At 47.6% G+C, this 21,458-nt stretch overlaps 1 protein-coding gene across 16 annotated transcripts in view; it reads right to left on the reverse strand.

Annotated features, from left to right (window-relative positions):
* KIAA1217 (KIAA1217 ortholog) overlaps positions 1–21,458 on the reverse strand; it is a 501,320-nt gene that overhangs the window by 51,240 nt on the left and 428,622 nt on the right. For 11 of the 16 annotated variants that reach the window (XM_064162493.1, XM_064162489.1, XM_064162497.1 and 8 more), the window contains 4 exons: positions 20,604–21,436; positions 11,013–11,117; positions 10,426–10,478; positions 1,996–2,156 (listed from right to left, as the gene is read on the reverse strand). In XM_064162493.1, the coding sequence (XP_064018563.1) occupies positions 1,996–2,156; positions 10,426–10,478; positions 11,013–11,117; positions 20,604–21,436 (1,152 nt within the window). The remainder of the gene's footprint in view (positions 1–1,995; positions 2,157–10,425; positions 10,479–11,012; positions 11,118–20,603; positions 21,437–21,458) is intronic. The other 5 variants (XM_064162496.1, XM_064162487.1, XM_064162500.1 and 2 more) reach the window with 2 other exon arrangements.

Raw genomic sequence — 21,458 nt, forward strand, 5'->3', positions numbered from 1 at the left:
CTTTGCCAACCTGAATGTTTCTGTGATAATGCTGTACCTGACCACAAACAAGGTTACTGGCCCAGGCAGGACTGTGCAGAAAGGTACAGCTGGGGAAATTCCACCTCCACAAGGCACTCACTGCCTTCAGTGCAGCACTGCAACCCCTATCCTACTCTACAAGGCCAGATGCTAAGTAGAGCTGGTGGCCAGATCACAGATGCTGGCCAAGAGCTGCACTTGGCATGTGGGGTTACAGAAGGACAGAGGGGCTGCAGTGGGTTGTGGCACAACTGTGGAACACTTCACACTACACCACAAGATGCCTTATCAGCTTTGTCCTCACTAAACAGAGACCTGGAGTCTTTGCAAATACCTGGAGCTTCCTTGAACAGGAAAACTGATTCTGTGATCCTATCCCAGGGAAACCAGGGCAAGTACCACTCTCAGATTCAAAACTGTCCTGGTGGCAATAGCAGTAGCTGCAGCCCTACGAAACCAAACATCTGATGTCACTTTGCAGGCAAGTAGGACTGGCAGCGTGTTGAAGTTCTCCCTGCTGCCCACTTTGTCTTACAAGAAACTGCATTCCCTCCTTTTCCATCTTCTCAGACAATGCACAGAGCTCTCCAGTTCCCAATTAAGTGACCTGCACAGCTGCACACACTTGTTCTCAGTGGCTGGCAGAAGAGCACACTTCCATCTGCAGCACCGCTGTGTATGTGGTTAAACTTCGCTCTTCTCGCGGGTTTGGAGGCGGCGATGTGCCTTGCAAAGGCACTGGCAAAACCTGAGTGCAAGCAGGACACTCCAAACCAAACCTCTGCAGCAACTTCTGAAAGGGCTTTTGCTTTTTCTTCCTTCCCCCTTGCTGCTCAAGTTGGCTACTCTTATGGATTCTGTAAATACAGGAATCTGCCTTAATGCACATCTACCGATCCTCAGCTACATTTGGGTTTCCTGACATCAAAGTTGTTTATGCAGGGACTTGGGAACTGTCTCAGCTGTAAACAGCATGGAGCAGGAACATGGCTCTTCCAACATGTTTATACAGCACATAGCATAGCAGGGTTCAAACTCCAACCACAGGCTCGACATCATTATAACATAAAAAGTGATTTCATGTCTAGAGTCATCAAACAAGGCTAGGAATGAAGTTTTTCCTAGTATCTGAGCAGCAAGCTGTAGTTAAACTGAGCTAATTCTCATACCATATCCATGGGACAGCAATGTGCCCTCGTGGCCAACAAGGCCAAAGGGGTCCTGGGCTGCATTAAGAGGAGTGTGTCCAGCAGGTCGAGGGAGGTTCTCGTCTCCCTCTACTCTGCCCTGGTGACACCTCACCTGGAATACTGTGTTCAGTTTTGGGCTTCCCAGTTCAGGAGGGACAGGGATCTACTCAAAGGAGTCCAACAGAGGGCTGCAAAGATGATGAAGGGGCTGGAGCACTGCCCTGTGAGGAGAGGCTGAGGGACCTGGGGCCTTTTGGTCTGGTGAAGAGACTTAGAGAGGATCTAATCAATGTTTATACATATATGAGGGCTGGGGTCAAGAGGGAGGGGACAAACTCAGCTCAGTGGCACCTTATGATAGGACAAGTGGCAATGAGTATAAATTACAGCACAGAAGTTCCACCTCAACATAAGAAGAACTTCTTTAAGGCTCATAGAGCACTGGAACAGGCTGTTCAGAGAGGTTGTGGAGTCTTCCTCTCTGGAGAGTTTCCAGCCCTGTCTGGATGTGTTCCTGTGCAACCTGCACTAGATTCTATGATCTTGCTCTGGCAGGGGGGGTTGGACTCGATGATCTATGGAGGTCTCTTCCAACCCCTGACATCCTGTGATACTTCTAGGACTATGCAAGCAGTGTGTGCTAGAGCAGAACACACTTTTGTCTTGGGTCTTTGCTAGAGCTCTGTTCCTGAGAATCACTCTGTAAGATATACAGAGGGGGAAAAAAATGGAACAAGGCATGTGCTGACAGCCCACTGCCCTGGCATGACCCACACAAGCATACCTGTAGCTGCTTCATCTGATGCAGCTGCAGCCGCAGGTCCGAGACGTTGCGTTTCATCCCGTGCAGGCTGACTTGCATGGATGGGGCTGCAGCAGGGTGGTGGCTGACAGCTGAGTCCACAGCTACCAACGCGTTCTTCCCCCCAGAGGCGTTAGCAGCACCTGCAAGAAGCAGCAGCAGCACAAGTTGAGGAGAACAGAAAGCAACACATCCATGGATCTGCACTGGGACTTTGGTCACTGTTCCCACAAGCACTCATTGTATCAGGTTTACTGAAATCAAAGTGAAACTACCTCGAGAGCTTTTCTTTGCCTACTGAGGGCTAATGTTCAGTGCACTGAAGGACAAGACATTTTTCTGGCTGGAATGAGTATGAAGTCAAAAGTGGTTAAGTTCCAACCCTGCCATGTAGTCTTTTCAACCAGTAAAGTCTCCAGATCTGCTGAGCATATCACATTGCTGCTCCACTGCCAACAAGTGATGATACCTCAAACACAGCCTTTGCAGACTACACACAGACACACTGAATTGCCTGGAAGGGAAAAGGCCTTTGAGATCACTGAGTCCAATCATTGGTCTAATACTGACAAGTCCTTGACTAAACTATGTCCCTCAGTACTACATCTACATGACTCTTAAATAACCCCAGGGATGGAGACTCCACCACCTCCCTGGGCAGCCTCTTCCAATGCCTCAGAACCCTTTCAGTGAAGAAGTTCTTCCTAATATCCAACCTAAATTTCCCTTTGCACAACTTCAGACCAAGGGAGCTAAAGCAGCTTCTTCATCTCAGTACCAGTATGATTTCCTCAGAGAATACAGGTTGCCCAGGGAGGCTGTGGATGCTCCTTCCCTGGAGCTGTTCAAGGCCAGGCTGGATGAGGCCTTGAGCGACCTGTTCTAGTGGAAGGTGTCCCTGCCTATGGCAGGGAATTGGAACTAGATGATCTTTGAGGTCCCTTCCAACCTAAAGCATTCTATGTTTCTAATAGAGGAAGCACTGTAAAACAGATGGCATTTACAGCAGACTTTTCTTATTGAAAAGGAGGCTGCAAGGTTTGTGAAGAACCTACACTGGCAATTCCTGGTTGCACTCATGCTATGTAGAATCATAGAATCAACCAGGTTGGAAGAGAACTCCAAGATCATCCAATCCAACCTGTGTAGGAGGTGCCACAGGCTGCCAGAGACATGCTCCAAGGAAAAGCTGCCCTAGCTCAGTGCCAGCCACTGTAATGCCCTACCTTAGAATACACCTTATAATGCTGTGCCTTACCTAAATATGCCCGAGCTAGATCTCCTCAGGGCTCCAACAAGGGCTCTTTTCATCTGGCTGCTGAGCGAGCTGCTGCTCATCTTTGCTGTACTCAGGTATGATTCAATGCCCTCTTGACTTTCAAAGACCTACTTAACAGAAAGCAGCACTGAAGAAATAAACAGTCCTTGTTCGCTGCTGTTCTGTGCCCACTCCAGGCTTCACTCTGATATATGCTAATACTTACCTGTCTACATGTACACTGCACTTTTTCCAACAGTCAAACATCTCTTTCTCTCCCACATGTACTAATTTCCCCTCCCTGCCCCCCTCCCCTTCTTTATTTTAAAGAAAAGGATCTATAGTTCATAAACCCTACAGAGAGAAACCTCCAGAGAGTCTGAAAAATGTGGGTAAGCCTCCAAGAGTTCTGATCCCTAGCCACAAATCTGGACTACTTTTGAAAGCACATCTACCTTTCTGCTATTCTTTGCCTCAAGCAAAAATCTCCAAACCCTCAGCCTCTGACCCTGTGGTGATGCAGCCAAGGCATGAATCAGTCCCCACCAGTCTCTCCCCCCATGCTGGACCCCAATCCACATATTTTCTCAGGAAGGAGTGCCTGCTTTCCTGTTACAGTAGGTGGACTGTGAGCTGCTCCTGCAAACAATAAGTGTCTCTGTCTTCTGCTGCCTCAGCTGCCTCTTCTCACCCTTAGGTGCACCCAGCTGCCACAGTATACCTGCTGCAGAGTGTGTCCAGACTGTGAAGGATGATGCTGGACTCCCAAGGGTGTGAGACACAACCACAGGGACTGAGTGAGCATGGGAGTGGAGGAGTGAGCAGCAGCTGATGTCTCAGAGACACCTCTTGTCATCAAAAAGGAGTAAGTGGGCAGCTGAATGAGGCATTGCTTCATCTAGGGAGTGTAGCTCACTTTTGGAGACCGTCCCAGGCTGTAACTTTGCTGTTAGATGTGCAGCCAGATGGAGTGAATGGAAAGAAACAACACTGGCTCTAAGGTTTTCAAATGAACCCTTGGCTGGAGCCAGGTAAGGAGAATGCAAAACCTCTTCATGATCTCTCATAACTCTGGACAAAAAAAAAACCAACAAAACAACCCAAACCCAAACATTAACTTTTTCTTCCCCCACTAAGTCTAGTGAACTAAGCTTCCATTTCCAAAGTGCAAAGAGAAGTGATGTGCAGAAAGGTTTGCTATTTGCCCAGGAGGGCAAGGAACATGCCATCCACTCCTTCACACGTGACCTTCACCATGGTTTCAAAGACATTGCTCTCTTCTTCTCCAGGTTTTATTTTTATTAATACAACAGTAAGGTTTGATTTTGAAGCAGGCTAAGGAAAAAAAAGAGAGGCACACCCAGCTAATTGCTCATCTCCTTATTAAAGGGCCACGACACTTTGAAGCATCATTTGGAGAGACACAAGACAATTATTAGTTGTTTCCATCCAGTTAGAACCCACTAAACACATAGGCAAAGGCAACAGTGGCATACAATTCCCTCATGAACAAGCTGGTATGGCCAGGCACTGAAACATCCCTAAAAGAATAAACTCTTCTGTACACATCAGTTCACCTTATTGAGCCTGAATGAATTTAGGATCATGTTTTACCTGCAAACACTCACAGAGTTCAAAGACTGGTGTGATCTGTCTTTGAATCTGAGCCAAGCAAGCAGAGAGAGCAGAAGGCTCCAAGGTGGCCTTTCAGTATCTGAAGGAGGCCTACAAGAAAGCTGGGGAGGGACTTCTTAGGATGTCAGGTAGTGATAGGACTGGGGGGAATGGAACAAAGCTAGACATGGGTAGATTCAGACTGGATGACAGGAAGAAGTTTTTCAGCATGAGGGTGGTGAGACCCTGGAACAGGTTGCCCAGGGAGATGGTGGCAGCCTCATCCTTGGAGGTGTTTAAGGCCAGGCTGGATGAGGCTCTGGACAGTCTGATCTAGTGTGAGGTGTCCCTGCCCACGGCAGGGGGGTTGGAACCATATGATCCTTGTGGATCCTTCCAACCCTGACTGAGTCTATGATTCTATATGGACAATGTTTTTAATGCATGGATGAGCACAGACCATGCATGTGAAAAGGCACACAGAGGTGTGGGGCCGACAAGACAGCTCACCAAGAGAGAGGAATCAAATCCAAGCTCTACATCTGTAATGCTTCTCCCTGCTATCATCTCCAGTGGTGTTAGTGCAGAAAAATGTATTCCTAGATCTGTCTTCAGGAAATACTGCAATGTCCTCCTCCTTCTTCCAACAAGGCAGCAATCAGCAGAGAGCTGCTGCTTTGCTTTTTTTTTGGCTCTCCATGATACAACTCATCTCAATTTAAGTAATGATTCCAGGATTCAATCTATCACTCTCAGCACTTGATGAGCAAAATTGTAACAGGAAAGAGAGCAAATGAACTCTTCTCAGTGTATTTGTTAGTACTCTCAAGGAGTCTCTTCCCAGTACAGTTTCTGTGCAGCTCTGGGCCCCTCAGATCAAGAAGGATACTGAGATGCTGGAGTGGGTCCACAGGAGCACGACGAGACTGGGGTGAGGTAGATGGAGGGCAAGTCTGATGAGGAGAGGGTAAGGGAGCAGGGGGTGTTCAGCCTGCAGAAGAGGAGACATTATCACTCTCTACAACTACCTAAAAGGAAGTTGTAGTCAGGTGGGGGTCAGGCTCTTCTCCCAGGCAGCTTGTGACAGGACAAGAGGGCATGGCCTGAAGCTGTGCCAGGGGAGAGTTAGGTTGGATATTAGGAAGCAATTCCTCACAGAAAGGGCGATTAGGTGCTGGGATGGGCTGCCCAGGGAGGTTGTGGAATCACCATCCCTGGAGGTGTTTAAGCAAAGATTGGATGTGGCACTTGGTGGCATGGTTTAGCTGATGTGCTGGTGTTAGGTTACAGGCTGGACTCAATGACCTCAGAGGTCTTTTTCCAGCCTCAGCAATTCTGTTTTAGCTTTCCCACGCTAAAGAGTCCCTTGACTTCACCACTCACTCTTGATGAACTAAAGAGTGCTGTAAGGATTCAATCATGGGATTTCTCCTAACACCAGTAGATGAGACTCAGCCAGTCTGTGGAAGTTTACTGCTCTTCAAACACACCCTCCATGAAAAAAATGAGCCTAAAGCAATGAAACATAAGAAATACAGACAAGCATGACCACTACAGGCTCATTTTCCCCACTGAAAAAAGGGTTTTATGTAGGCTTTTTAATACCTGAGGCCAAGGAATCCACTACAGAGTGGGAAAGCAAAGCCATGTTAAATACAACAATTTGGTTTAGCTGAAATTCCAAGCAGGGTATTTATACAATCCAGCTATATAGAGTTATCTAGGATTTAGAAATGTTGGGTTCTTTCCCTTCCCCAGGGAGCTAGCTCTCTATTTTTTGCATGCAAGCCTTCTATTCTTGGAACACACACTACAGAATACAAAGTTGGTTCAACACTGATGAGCCAATTTCATCCTGCACAGATGTTTTATTGTTCAGGATGGGAAGCAATTCACGTTTCTGCTTACCACTGCTCAAGAAAGGACTGCTCCATCGACATTTTATACCACTTTTTTCCTTTCAAGCAGACTTTGGAATGGCTAAAACTGGTATCTCAGTGCACAGTTGTCAAGTGGGATTGTACACAAGGAGAGTCAACTGTCTAAATGGCTGCACTTCATAAGGATTGGGGTGAACTGAAGAATGAAAGAGCAGTCAGCAGAAGTGTTTCTAGATGCTGCTGGTGTGTTTAAGTGCAAGCAGAGTCACAGAAAAGAGAAGCATTCTGTAGCATGCTCTGGCAGATTGCCTGATTTTCAAGCAAGCAGGGACTGCATTACCTTATTAGACCCTGTCCTGTCCCACACAACTTCAAAAGCAGGTGCAAAAGCAAAACATTCTGTCATACAGGACTATTCTCTGATACAGCAATCTTCAGTAGTAGCTGATGTGGGTTACAGCTCTGCAGTGGACTGGGGTCACCACCACCCCTTGTTTCCCTTGCCTGCTACCATTCAGTTTTGTGGCTGAGTCATGCTGGAAGGACAGGATTTAGGGATGCAGATGCTGGAGTTACAGTTAGACTTCACAGCACTACAGGGAAACTTGCAGACAGCTGGCTGCATGCTTGTCCCCACTGCCCTATCCTCATCTCCCAGGTGATCAGAAGGGCATCTGTTTGTCTTCATTTAACCTTTATCTGGGGCTATACCACAGCAGTTACTCTGTCACCCAGTGACACTCCCCAGCACAGAAAGGGGTTCAGGAAAAAGGAGAGATGAGCCACAGGTTGAAATGAAACCATGAGGGTGGTGAGATACTGGAACCAACTTGCCCAGGGAGATGGTGGAGGAAGCCTCATCCCTGTAAGTTTTTAAGACCAGATGGATGGGGCTCTGAGCAACCTGATCTAGTGTGAGGAGTCCCTGCCCAGGGCAAGGGGGTTGGAACTAGATGATTCCTGAGGTCTCTTCTGACCCTGACAATTCTATGATTCTAAAACAGATTCAATGAAACAGCCAAACTGGTACCAATGGCAACGCAAAACATATACTGCAATAAATAGAATGCAAAAGTGATACTTAGCCCAGCATAGGTGCAGCAGTCACAGTCTCCAGGAAGGCAGGTCTTGAGGGTAGGAGAGAAGCAGGCTGAGGAAAAGCCCTCCAAGCAGGAGGCTTGGCTTCCCTCTCATCAAACTTCCCTCTTTACACTGAGTGTGATGCTGATGGTCTGGGACACACCTGTACCCAACTCAGCTCAGCTGTCCCAGCTGACTCAGAGCTGCTGCTGGCCTGCAGCCCATGGCTGCCATGGGATTCTGACCGAGTAAAGCCAGGACCCTATTGCATAACCTGAATGCTAGTACCCTCATTCACATGCTGGACACTGGCACAGCCATGTGACAGAGTCAACATCTCTGTCAGGACAATGTAGATGCTAATCTGATCTTTCCAGATTGAATGACACATCCTGCCCTGCACCCACCCATGCTGGGACACACAGCTGTTAGAAGTCTTTTTGCCACTGCAACAACACATGTTCAGTCATAGGATAGGGCAGTGAGTGAGGAGCCTTCAGCAACAGCAGGGGAAGGAAGCAGCTGCTGGTCAGTTGAACCACACCACTCTGGTGGGCTGGGCAAGGCATCCACATGGAGGAATCTCCACCTTTGTGTAAGGCTGCCTTCCCAATTAACATTATTCCATTGCTCACAGGATCACAGGACGTTAGCAGCTGGAAGGGACCTCTGGAGATCATCAAGTCCAACACCCCTAAGCAGGAGCATAATCTAGCTCAGGTCACACAGGAATGCATCCTGACAAGGCTTGAAAGTCTCCAGAGAAGGAGACTCCACAACCTCTCTGGGGAGCCTGTTCCAGCGCTCCGTGACCCATACAGAAAAGAAGTTCCTCCTCACGTTGAGGTGGCAGTTCCTGTGCTGTAGTTTTCATCCATTGCCTCTTGTCCTATCACAGGGCACAACTGAGCAGAGCCTGTCTCCTTCCTCTTGACCCCCAGCCCTCCTGTACTTACAAACATTCATTAGATCCCTTTGAAGTCTTCACCACACTGGAGACCCGCTCCAAACAGGGCCCGGGTAGATCAGGATCTCCAACTCAATGCCTTCCACAACATACTTGTCTGGATTAGTCAAGCACAGGGGCAGCAGAAAGGCTCAACAGCAGCACAACAGCAAGGGGAACACAAGGAAGGTGTGTGCAGGTTTGATGGTTTTGCAGGTGCTTTGTGGGAGGTGAGAGCAGTGCATGTGGGAAGTAACATCAATTCTCAGAGTGTAAGAACACCGAAAGGGGAAAGCCTAAGAGCCTCTGCAGCTGTTCTGAAAAACGATGGACTTTTCAGTAAGCTGTCTGAAACTGATGAACTACAACTCACTTCTTCACAGCCTGAAATACTGCCAACCCCAGCTGGGGGCCAGCAGGAAGGGAAGGAATGGAATGGACCAGAGAGTGCCTTGGGAGCAAAGACTCACTACCAGGACTTTCAACTCTTCCTCTCTCGCATACTTTGACAGCTTCCAGGTCTGGATGGATTTCTGTCAGTTGGAGGGGTGTGGATGTGCTGCACTTCCAGGGAAATGGGAATCCTAAATGTGAGCTAACAGCTGCAACACAAAGGCTAGTAAAGAGCCTAATAGAGTTGCTAAACATGTGTGGCTTACTACCTGTTGGAGCACTGAGCTCCCTGTGGGAATGGCATTACCAGGAAGCAGGGAACTGCCTTTATTTGCATTCAGTGCACAAGGAAGGGCGAAGAGGAGGCAGACAAACACAACCTGCAGACCTCTGCAGCAGCAGCCAGTACACAACGAGCTCCAATCCCATGGGGACCTTATTTCCCAGCAGCCTTAACTCCATCTTTTAAACACTTAACAGCTCACCAAGTGGGAAGCTAAAACAAGAGCAGCTTTTATTGTCTTCATAACTGCTGCTTGCTCAGGACAGTTTAGGTGCACACTAATAATTAGTAACAGATCAATACAGCTTAATTAGGGAAAAGTGTTCAGGCATGGAAATAGGTTGTCCAGAGAGGTGGTGGAGTCGCTGTCCCAGGAGGGGTTCAAGAAGCATGTGGGCATGGCACTCTGGGACATGGTTTAATGGCCATGGTGGTGTTAGGTTGATGGCTGGACCTGATGACCTTAGAGGGCTTTTCCAACTGAAACAATTCTATGGTTCTATGATTCCATAAAGCACTATCTTGCTGACTGCCAATTTCCTTAGCATTGTTACATCCCCAGCACCCTACTGCTGGAAGAACCTTGGAGGAACACTTAGGTGATCAGGATAGGAATGAAGTATTTAGCATTCTACAGCAATCTGGATACACCCAGGGTTACTGACAGAGATATGCTACAGGGAGGGTGAGCCACTGGGAAATTCACCATTTGAGAAGAGATTCTGTGTCCCATTTAAAGCATTCAGCAGCAGGTGTGAAATCCATTTCAAAGAGCGACTTATCAGGAATTCCTCTTGCCAAAGATGTGATCAACTCCCATACCCTGAACAAGCTCAGTTCTGGCAGCACCACTATGAGAACTGAAGTGAAATTGACATTTCCATAAATTGGGATGGTAGCAGTGTTAAAGCTGTTCATAAGTTTGAGCACCTTGTAAATTAAAAGTGAATTCTCTTACCTGCAGTGTCAATGCTGCCCTTGCTGGACGCAATTTTCAACATCATCTTCTCACTAAAGTAATAAAAATATGATCATTTTAACTTGCTACCAATAAACCCACGGTGAAATTAAACCATAGCAAAATCACACAGAATCATCCATTCTCTAGCATATATACTTTTAATTTAGATCACCAGCACCTTGTCAGTTGTTTGCTTGGGGTTGTTTGGTTCTTTTTGTTTCTTAAATCAGCTTTTAACACAAGTTAAGCAAGGAATGGAGCATAAGCGGTGGAAAGCACAGAGATGTAGCCACACCAATTCTTTTCACCACAAAGAAGAGCAATGCAGTTAATCTCCATCTATTGGGCACATTCTTCCTCGCTGCCTAACATTTAGGTGGCAGGGTGGGGAGGGGGAGGATGATAAGGCTGTTTGAACATGATTGAGCATTCAGCAGGGTTTTGGTTTGGTTGTTTGGGTTTTTTTGTTGGTTTGGGGTTTTTTTAATTAATATTACATTCAAATGTGGGGTTTTTTTTTTGTTGCTGTTGACAGCTTACTAAAGTCATTAGAGAGAAACAGATTTAATGAATTCTTTTTTTACCTAGAAGCATCTTTGCTATTACTTGTATTTGGCCCTTTACAAAGCGCGGACTGAACAAGACCAGTTAAACTGGCAATCTGTTTCTCCATGGCTTGTATCCTCTCTCTGTAAGACAAGAGAACCGTTTGTTAAAGCCAGACAGATTTGCTTTCAGACTTGTGCTTGTTTTTTTTTCCCTAGGTGAAGGATTACCATAGGATTGGAAAGACACTACAGAGAGCTTGTGCAAAGGCCCACGGGTACCAGTTTGCATGTACCTTGTTGCAGCAGCTTACCTTGCCTCGGTTTGGACAGCTTGTGCATGGTGACAGACAATAAAGAAAAGACATCTGCTTGGTTAAAAAAGGAAGCAAACAACCACCCACCCAGGTAATCAACTCAGAAGCATTGAATCAACCAGGCTGGAAGAGACCTCCAAGATCATCCAGTCCAACCTAGCACCCAGCCCTGGCCAATCAATTAGACCATGGCGCTAAGTGCCTCAATGATCTCACAAGACCTGTAACAATCAGTTCATGCCCCTTGTAATTAGGGAAAACAATCTTAATTGTTTTACATATATTACATACATTATTTTTACTTATACCTACACTGGGGCAATGGTTTTGTCTGTATATAAGGCTCCAGGATTAAAGATTTTTACACTTCTTCATGCTACTTTTACAGTCCCCACAGCCAGGATTGTTGTCTGCGAAGCCTTTAATCTGCCCAAGCTGACAACTTCCCAGCCCAAATCCTTTGCACCTGACATCACAACTGTCCACTTTGGAAAGGACAGCAATGTGACACACAGGCACTGGACACCAAATGCAGTGATATTAGCATAACATGGATTTGCTTTCATGCACACATCCTGAGAAATTCCTAAAAAGCAGGAGAAAAGAGATGAAGAAGAGCTGTAATAAGTCTGGGCAGTGCTTTCCAGAGGTACCACGGGCCACTAAACACCCACAATGACTTTTCTGGGTCAGAAGGCTAACATTCGTGTGTTTATCTGCATATATTAGTGAAGCACCAAGTGACCTCCTCAGTGAGCCCCAAAACAGCCTTTTGCTGACACTTGCACATGCCAGTACACCAACGCCACAGCACAACACAGGCACACAACACCACCGGACCCCAGGCAGGACCTTGTGAAAATGTGCCCCTATATGCCAGCATTTCAGTGAGTGGGGAAACACAAAAGCAAATGCTGGCAGCAGGCTGGGGCACTGGAAGATGACTGGGAACCAAACTTCTCAAAAAGCACATGCCAGAGAGCAGATGTGATGACTGATGACAGAAGATTGGGCAGACAGAGGCAGCCCCAGGCTCAGTTTGCTGCAAGAGCCATCCCTCACCGCTACTTCATCCCAGGCACATGGAAGCAGCCAAGCTCTGGCCACCCCTCTGGCTCTAGCTGCTGTTTTGGCGACCAAAGCATCACCACCACTGAGGTAGGGAGCACATAAACCCAAGCACAGGTGTCAACACCAGGGAAAAGCAAGCCAACATGATACAAAGCAAGAAACCAGCCCAGCTTACAGCCAGCCAGATTACCCAGGTTCATTATTTCATTCACTTTCAGGGAATGAAATAGAGGTTTGCTGGGTGAGCGTGGAGATACCACAGCCAGGAGAGACTCTGGGACACCCAGAACAGGGCAGACAAGGAGGGGAGAAGAGGGCTCAGCCAGTCCCTGTCTGGCAGACACAGTCTTACTGTGGCTTGCTACAGCATGCACATCTTACTTCTCTGTCTTCATGTTGAAAGGGATTTTGAAGGGTGATGAGCAGACTAGTGAATCTGACCTGATTCATTCCAAACCAAGAAACACAGTTACAGAATTTCCACTAGGACAAGTTTTAACATAAGAAACTGGTTCAGGTTACAGTAATGCTCGGAACAAAAACCAGTACAAAAAGCCTGGGATAAATATATTCTAACAAACTTTAACACAGCATTTTTGACACTTAATAATGATTTTTTTTTTTTTTTAAATTTTTTTCTCATCACAAAACCTTCCTGGAACTAAACTCAACTGGAAGCTTTTCTGTTTTACCAATTCATAAATATGATGTTTTTTCCATCCCGCATTCAATAAGCTGGAAACAATTTTCTGCTTCAAAAGAGATTATGGCAACACAAAGCTGATCTCACCCTTTGCCATGAAATCTAGGAAAATATGTTGTTAAGAGGGAGAGGGATGTTCCAGAGATAGGAGATGATGAAAAACGAATGAAATACTGGGATCAACTGCAGGGAGCACATTATTTTTTCATATGGTAAAAGCATTAAGAATGTGAAGAATCTCCATGTGCTCTGCAGCTCCTCTGTTAAAGACAAGGCAGGACTTTTCCTGTAGCCATTCCCATGTAATGCCCAGATTCCTATGGCCAGCAGGAAGAAATATTTCAAAACCAGGTGTCTGGAAGGAGGCAATTTTTAGGCATTAAATAAGATGAGGTGAGTTTTGGAGAGCTGGCAGCATGCTCCAGCATCTCAGGGAGGGATGCAATGTGGCTGGCCTGGCAGCAGGGCCATGCCTTGGGCTGATGTGGTTGAAGAGTTCAGGGGACAAGAGTTCCCTTCTCCTCTGGCTTCCCTGTGAACAGCTGGAGCAAAATGAGCTCCAGGAGAAGATGAATGTTTTCCTCAGCCTGTGCCAGGCAAGGGTCTACCAGGGACGGTGGCACAGGATGACAGCTGTACATTTTGGTTTCTCAGCATTACAGGCTTTGCTAATTCCTGTGCTCCCTGCTGTGGAGAGAGAAGGTGAAGGGAAGAGTCTGCCCCACCATCCCTCCCCGCAGCAGGAAGGCCAGTGTCCTAGCATGGGGCAGCTTAGGGGCCCCACAGCATGGGGCAGACTGGTACCCCAGGGCCGTGGGGTGGGTCAGGGCTCCCAGGGCATGGGACAGGCCAGCTCTCTGGTGACACGGGGGGCAGGTCAGGATTGCCAGGGTACAGGACAGGCTGGCACTCCAGTGCTATGGTACAGGCCAAGTCTCCCAGGGCCAAGGCAGGCTGGGATGCAGAGCACCAGCAGAGAGGGGGAGGCAAAACACAATGCAGTGCTGCCCTTTGCTGGCGGCGGTAGCACAGCAGCACTGAAGCCCCTCTCTGTTCCCAGATTCACTTCCCAGATAAAGCCGCCTCTCTCCACCACCCAGGAAAAGCAGGGAGGGCCCCTTGTGCAGAAGTTAGGCAAGAAAGGAGCACTTTATCAGCCTGAGCAGGGAAAGGCAGTGTTTCACATTGTTCTTCTGTGAATGCAGGGAGAGCCAGAGGTGGCACCACGGTGGGGAGGAAAGGAGGGGACGAGGTCAGAAGTGACTCCCAGATCTAGCAAGCCTCTTCATCAGCCTTGGCTTTGGCTTGTCACAGACTTTGGCCAGCAGAGCAGGCACAGGCTGCTGGCCAGCCCTGTTCTCCTTGGCAGCCTGATCCACAGCCCCGGCCCCAGGAACGTCAAAGCACTGAGGCCCTGCCTTAGCATCCTTCTCTTCAAATTCAGCAGTAGCACATCGAGCTCTTGCTTCCGTGGGGATTGTGCATTGAGACATCAGACTGCATCACCAGATTCCTTCCTGACAGCTTCACCGAGGTTTCATGTCATTCCCTCTACTGCAATTAAGTGCCAGGAATCCCAAGCACAGCCAAACTGGTACCCGCTTCTCGTGGCGATGCCATCTCAGCACAGCTTGCATGTTCCTTCCCTTTCCTGGGGACAGCTTTAATATTCACCTCGCTGGGAGGATACATCATGCAGACAGAAACTAGAAATGGGCTGTGTAACTGTTCATTCATGTTCCTGTCCTACCCTAGGCTGTGCAGCACATCATCCATAACAGACAGACTCAAACAACAAGTCTGACACCATGAACTAATTGGCACAGTATCCTGGAGAAAGATTTTCAGTGACTTGGTATTTTATAGTTAAGTCCCCAGTGAAGTCTGCATGGTAATCAAAGAGAGGGTCAGAGACAGGGAAAATAGACTCCTTGCTATGTTACACTGTGAGAAAAACATTTCATTGGTGATTTCTTTTCAATCTCAGTGGGAGAAGAAAGAAAATAGGAGTAGGTTGAGTTTCCCAACAGCTTCCCTAGAACCAAGTGAAGGTAGTACAGACATACTTTACCCCAAAGTCCCCCCAGAACAGCAGAGTGGATATCCTGGAAGGTAGTGAAGCAAAGACCAGCAGAACCCTTCTGTAGTCTGCTCTCCTCCTCAGGGAAAGGTGTACACAGATGAGTATTTCAGGTTAAACTCAAACCTCCTACAGCTTCTAGCTAAAGGGAAAAGGGAAGCTCTGAAGCAGTGCCAGTGGCAATATTATTTGACAACTTTTATCCAAGAGCTTGCATCTCATCTTCCTGCAAACAGTTCCTCCAACAGAAGGAAGTCCAAGTGCAGTTTACCTTTTCTCTGCTCTTTCACTTGCTTTCATCTTTTTCTGCATGGTTATTCAGCATCTTTCCCAAAAGAAGTGATTTTGCCCCTGTGCAAAGTGTCTGAGAGGGTGAATCTGCAAAGTCCACTTTTCTTACACAATCCTCAGTGCATTGCTGATGCAGTTTCTCATTGCCTGTGGCTTTACAGAGTAGGACCCTTTTGTCCTAACGAATAAAGAGTCCCTCCACACTTGAACATACCAAACAATCGTAGACATGGAGCTGCTGGAGTGGGTCCCGAGAAGGACCAAGAAGATGATCAGAGGGATGCAGAACCTCCCTTATGGGGATATGCTGTGAGAGTTGGGGTTGTTCAGCCTGGAGAAGAGAAGGCTCTGGGGAGACCTTAGAGTGGCCTTCCAGTATCTGAAGTGGGCTGCAAGAAAGCTGAGAAGTAACTTTTTACAAGGGCTTGTAGGGGATTGAGAGGAATTGGCTTTGAGCTTGAGGAGGGCAGATTTAGGCTGCATATTCAGAAGAAGTTCTTTCCAGGGAGGGTGGTGAGACACAAGAACATGTTGCTCAGGGAAGCTGTGAATGCTCCCTCCTTGGAGGTGTTCAAAGTCAGGTTGGATGAGGCTCTGAGCAACCTGGACTAGTGAGAGGTGCAACTGCCCATGGCTGTGGGGTTGGAACAAGATGATCTTTAAGGTCCCTTCCAATCTAAGCTATTCTGTGAATCTAGGAACCAAGTGGTTTTGTGATTGGAACAATATTGAATAACCTACACCTGGAGATGTTCAAGGAAAGACTGGATGGGGCACTTAGTGATTGGGTAGGGCTGGGTGATAGCTTAGATTGGAAGAGCCTGGAGGTCTCTTCCAACCTGGTTGATTCTATGACCACACTGCAGTTTTGAACTGCAAGCCATGAACATGTTTCCATTTTTTTGCTCAGTTCTACCACCTTTTCTCACTACTGTGGCATAAAGAGCACAAAAGTTGTGTCCAGGCAGAGAAGAACCACAATACACTCCTGAAATGCTTGTGGAGGAAACCCCTCCTACAGAGATATTTTGCTGTTGTAAGGATTGTGTTTTAGTGAGAAGCAGCTCTCAGCCTATGCATATTCAGCACTAGCGAATAACCCAGAATTCTGCCAACAAAATGTGTGTTTTAAATGCAAGGAGTGCAAGTCAAATGGCATTTAACTTAATGCACTTTTGGGTAAACAGCTTTATCAACACTGAAACATCTGCTTTGCCTGTAGCAACTTCCAGAAGTGTCTACCATAAGCTACATAAATGGGCCATCCAAAAATATGACAGCAAATTGCTGTCTAACTGTTAAAGCCACTCACAAAAATTCATTTCATTCTTCCTGTAAACCTCAGATTTAAGAGATTATGACCCTCTCAAAGATGAACCACTGTAACTTGATGCAACTTCTAATATTTTTGGGCATACAGATAAAAATATCCATCAAATACAAACCTCCATCAATTGGTTTCTCCTTATTGTTGAGAAGTATGGGACTCTAGTGGCAAATTAATTAGTGTGAGAGCCTATTCCATGCTTTACACCATAGAAGTAGCTACCTTGAAAATACTCGAGGTGAAACAGATAGAAGAAAGGATGACACAAAGTAATCAATCCCCCTTCAACTCTGACTTAAATAACAGGCTGAGGTGACTGGCTTCTGCAAAGCAGAACTCGAATTGGAAACTCCGAGGAGATGGAAATGCCACTTTTCATCTTTTGTAGACCCCAAATCTGCTGCAGTTAACATTCCAAAGGTAAAGGAACCATTTCCTTCAAGGAAAGCAGGATGAGATCAGTGGTGGTCCGCAAGTACCCGACAACCTCTGACAAAGCACACATATGTCTCACTTCAGCCCTAGCTGGAACAAATGGAGGCTTAACAGGAGAAGAGAGTCAGTTTAACTTCTGACACTGTTAGTGCCCAGTCATAATCTTTCCTCTGACTGAAACTATGCATTGCCTTGAGGCTGGACGATGCTACTGCAAGGTGATTTCCACAGAGATGGCACAAGAGGTGTTCTTGTTGTCAGCTCACTGCAGTAGGAATTGAAGAAGTAGCACCTCTGAGCCAATGAGTTTCATGATTGCAGTTTTCTCAGCTCACTCCTGAACACGTCAGGACAGAGAATCTCTCTTGTCACAGTGCCCAAATGTAAAAGACCTTCCTGCTCAGTAGCCCCAAAGCTAACAGACGCTCAGTGTGCCCTTTAACTCCACACCTGGCACCATCTGCCTGCAGGCTGACTGAACACCCTCCCTATCATTCACTGTTTGTGTCCTGCTTTTCAGGCTCTTTCCACAGCTATCAGCAAATGGATGAGCTGCACATGACAGAGCAGCATGCACCTCCTACTGTGCCTGGGAGAGGATGAATCCAGCCCCATCTCTCCAGCCCCAGAATATCCTTACTCACAGGTTGTGAGCCCAGCTGTGCTGCTTCGAGTGTAAACTGTAAATGCTACACAGGGTAACTTTCTACCATGATGTGTGTCACCTTTCAGGTGCTCAGAACACCCTTTTAACAAGTCAGCTTCTGCCTGTAAATGCTACACAGCAAGGTGCAGGGTAACTTTCTACCATGGTGTGTGTCACCTTTCAGGTGCTCAGAACACCCTTTTAACAAGTCAGCTTCTGCTGAAGCAGGGTAAGAGCACTCCAGCCTGGCTTATCCTTAGTGGTCCTTATTTAGATTGGTATAGTCTCAACAATGTTTGCTTTCCAAGTGTTTACAAAGCTAAAACAAGGCATAGAGGATTTCAAGTCTGTAGAACTCAAACCCAGTTCTTAAGTTAGAAAACACAGCAATGTGCCTGAAATGTTTCTGGTATTCACAACTGTGTATGAAAGAGTGACACTTTCCCAAGGTTAAACCTCTCCCCACATCCCATAAGGGCAGCTTTCAGACTGATTTCTGTTTTCAGTGCCATGTGGCCAATACACATCATGTTGAATTTTAAGGTCGTGTCCTTATTTGGAAGTGTAATTAGGCAAATGCAATTTTCAGCACTGTAAATGTATTCTGGGAGCAGGACTAAAACTTCTGGTGCAAAGCTCCCCTTAAGGAGCTGCAGAACTCTCTGTACAGTTGCTCTTTATTTCTTCCAACAGACAAAAACTTGTGCATAGCTGTGTAGATATGCAGAGGGGAGAAAGTGGCACAGATTGGGAAGTTGTTGGTGTCCTTCTTTATAGTCAGCTCCCTGACAGGAACCTTGTGAAATTCTGATCTGGAAGCTGCTGGATTAGAATTACTAAATGAAGTTCAAATTATTTTCCAGTCCTAACAATGGAAGCTTGAAGTGACATTTCAGGTACCTGCATCTTTTTCTTGGAAACGAAGAGGTACAAATCAGGTTTCACTGACCCTAGACTTTACTATGCCCCAAGTCATGCCCTTGTGTTAAGGGGACTACCAAGCTGTTATTTTGGTGGATGGTTGATTTTCTCCCACCCTCCATTTTCTTCCCATCAATGGACCTCACAACAGAAGTGTGGCCAGAGGCAACTAATTGTTGAGCAAGTTGCTCAGGTGGAAGGGAAGCTTGGGGCTGTGCAAAGCTCTGTGTCTCCCCAGCGGTTAAGGCAGTCGGCAGTTACCTTTGGCCTCTGTGAGGTCAGCATTTTGCAGCTATTCATCTTCACCTCCCTAAAGAGCCCTACAAAAGTCAGCAGCACAAACAATATGCTAGAGGTTAGTGCAGCTCATACAGACACATAGCAACCGACTGGCAGCACAAGGATTTGTCCCTCTTAGGGCAGGGTCTATAGCAGGAGAAGCCTTCACAGACCTTCGCATAAACCGGGCCCTTAAAAAAGACAGGAAAGATGATTGCCACCATTGTCAGCACACAAAAGTTAACAGTCAGGCCACCAACTGTTTGTGATGCAGGGAAAACTCATAGGGAACAGCATTTGTGTCTCAATTTCTTCCCTGGGACAGACTTGCTCTTCTCAGCAGTTTGCCCCTCGAGGCACATTATTCTAAACAACTGTCCTGTTTTTATGCAAATTCATGTTTTACAGGAGCTAAGACAGCAATGATAAATTCTTCCCATTTCCTACCACTGGATGAGAAAAAAACTCAACTCCATAAAGAACCAAAATTGTAATATCACTGTGTCATTCTTAAGGGGGGGTGTGAAATATATTCCCTTATTAGCAGGAACAGAACATCATTTGTTCTTGTAGCAGGATCTGGTTGTCTGGAAAGAAAAATCCTACTTAATCATTTCATTTTATTATATTATTCTCTCCCCCCACCTCCAACGACTGAAATTTACACAAATGAAAATAACCAGGGATTCATCATGGGCTGACAATACCTTCAGATTAACAAGGGGTGCTGTTGCATCTCCTCTGAATCACCAACTCCCTTGGCAGAGGGCTAAAAAACGCTGCAGCCCAGCCACAGCAGCCTCCTACACCTTACCCTGTCCCCTAGGGGTCAAACGGCATAAGAAACAAACGCTGCAGCCCAGCCACAGCAGCCTCCTACACCTTACCCTGTCCCCTAGGGGTCAAATGGCACAAGAAACAAACGCTGCAGCCCAGCCACAGCAGCCTCCTACACCTTACCCTGTCCCCTAGGGGTCAAATGGCACAAGAAACAAACGCTGCAGCCCAGCCACAGCAGCCTCCTACACCTTACCCTGTCCCCTAGGGGTCAAATGGCACAAGAAACAAACGCTGCAGCCCAGCCACAGCAGCCTCCTACACCTTACCCTGTCCCCTAGGTGTAAAATGGCACAAGAAACAAACGCTGCAGCCCAGCCACAGCAGCCTCCTACACCTTACCCTGTCCCCTAGGTGTAAAATGGCACAAGAAACAAACGCTGCAGCCCAGCCACAGCAGCCTCCTACACCTTAGCCTGTCCCCTAGGGGTCAAATGGCACAAGAAACAAACGCTGCAGCCCAGCCACAGCAGCCTCCTACACCTTAGCCTGTCCCCTAGGGGTCAAATGGCACAAGAAACAAACGCTGCAGCCCAGCCACAGCAGCCTCCTACACCTTAGCCTGTCCCCTAGGTGTAAAATGGCACAAGAAACAAACGCTGCAGCCCAGCCACAGCAGCCTCCTACACCTTAGCCTGTCCCCTAGGGGTCAAATGGCACAAGATTTGCACATTAGGAAGGTTTTTCATCTGCCTAAATTACCCCCTCCCCGCTCTGCCTTACCTTGTCTCCTTGTCCTTGGGCATCACGGGTGACCCATAGCCAAAAGCCTGCTTGTCGACCGGAGACGGCACCGCCTCGGCCATGCCCGAGAGGCCGAGGGTGCTCCGCGCTTTGGCATCCACAAAGACAGGCTGTGCCGGCTCCTTTTTGAAGGACTGGCGGCTGGGAGAAGCCCTGTCAGGCTGGATGGTGTGGGGGGGAATGTGAGCGCTATGGTGAGGATGAATCTCCACCATTCTCACGTCAGCCAGCCGGTGGGGTGAGGCGGGAGGTGTTCTGGAGCCCAGAGTGGGCAAGTGGCTCTCCGGGTACTTCCGAGCCTTTTGTCTGTACAAGGACTGCTCAAGCATTTCGGGCTGCAGAGAGGGGGTGCAGTACGTGCTCGACGACCTCGTGGCGCCGCGATGGTAGGCTACAATGTGATCAGGGACATCGAGGGGGTGTCCGGAGTGGGAAGCAGCCACACTCATCCTCCCCTCGTGGTACAGGTAGGGGTCACCGTACAGCCCTTCGTTGCGGATCAGGGCAAGGTTTTTGCCGCTCATGTCCTCGTCAGGCTTCACGTCTCGTCTCTCCAAGATGGCACTGGGGCTGGGCGAGATGGAGCGCGAGGCTGGCATGCTGGACAGCCGGTCCCGGGGGATGGTGGCATTGCCTGGCACGCCCATGGGCCGGCCTCCGCCGTAGGGAATCCTGGACGGAGAGGGAGGCATGGAGTGGGGCACCGGGGTGGAGGGTGGCGAGCTGGGCATGGCGTGAGAAGGGTGCGTGGCAGAGCCGGGGCGGGAAGCACTGGGGCCATCTCGACCTGTATAAGCAATTTCCCTCTGCATCTGGAAGGCAAAGGAAAAACAG

The sequence above is a fragment of the Pogoniulus pusillus genome, chromosome 23, assembly GCF_015220805.1.
Source record: "Pogoniulus pusillus isolate bPogPus1 chromosome 23, bPogPus1.pri, whole genome shotgun sequence".
Classification (NCBI taxonomy): Eukaryota; Metazoa; Chordata; class Aves; order Piciformes; family Lybiidae; genus Pogoniulus; species Pogoniulus pusillus.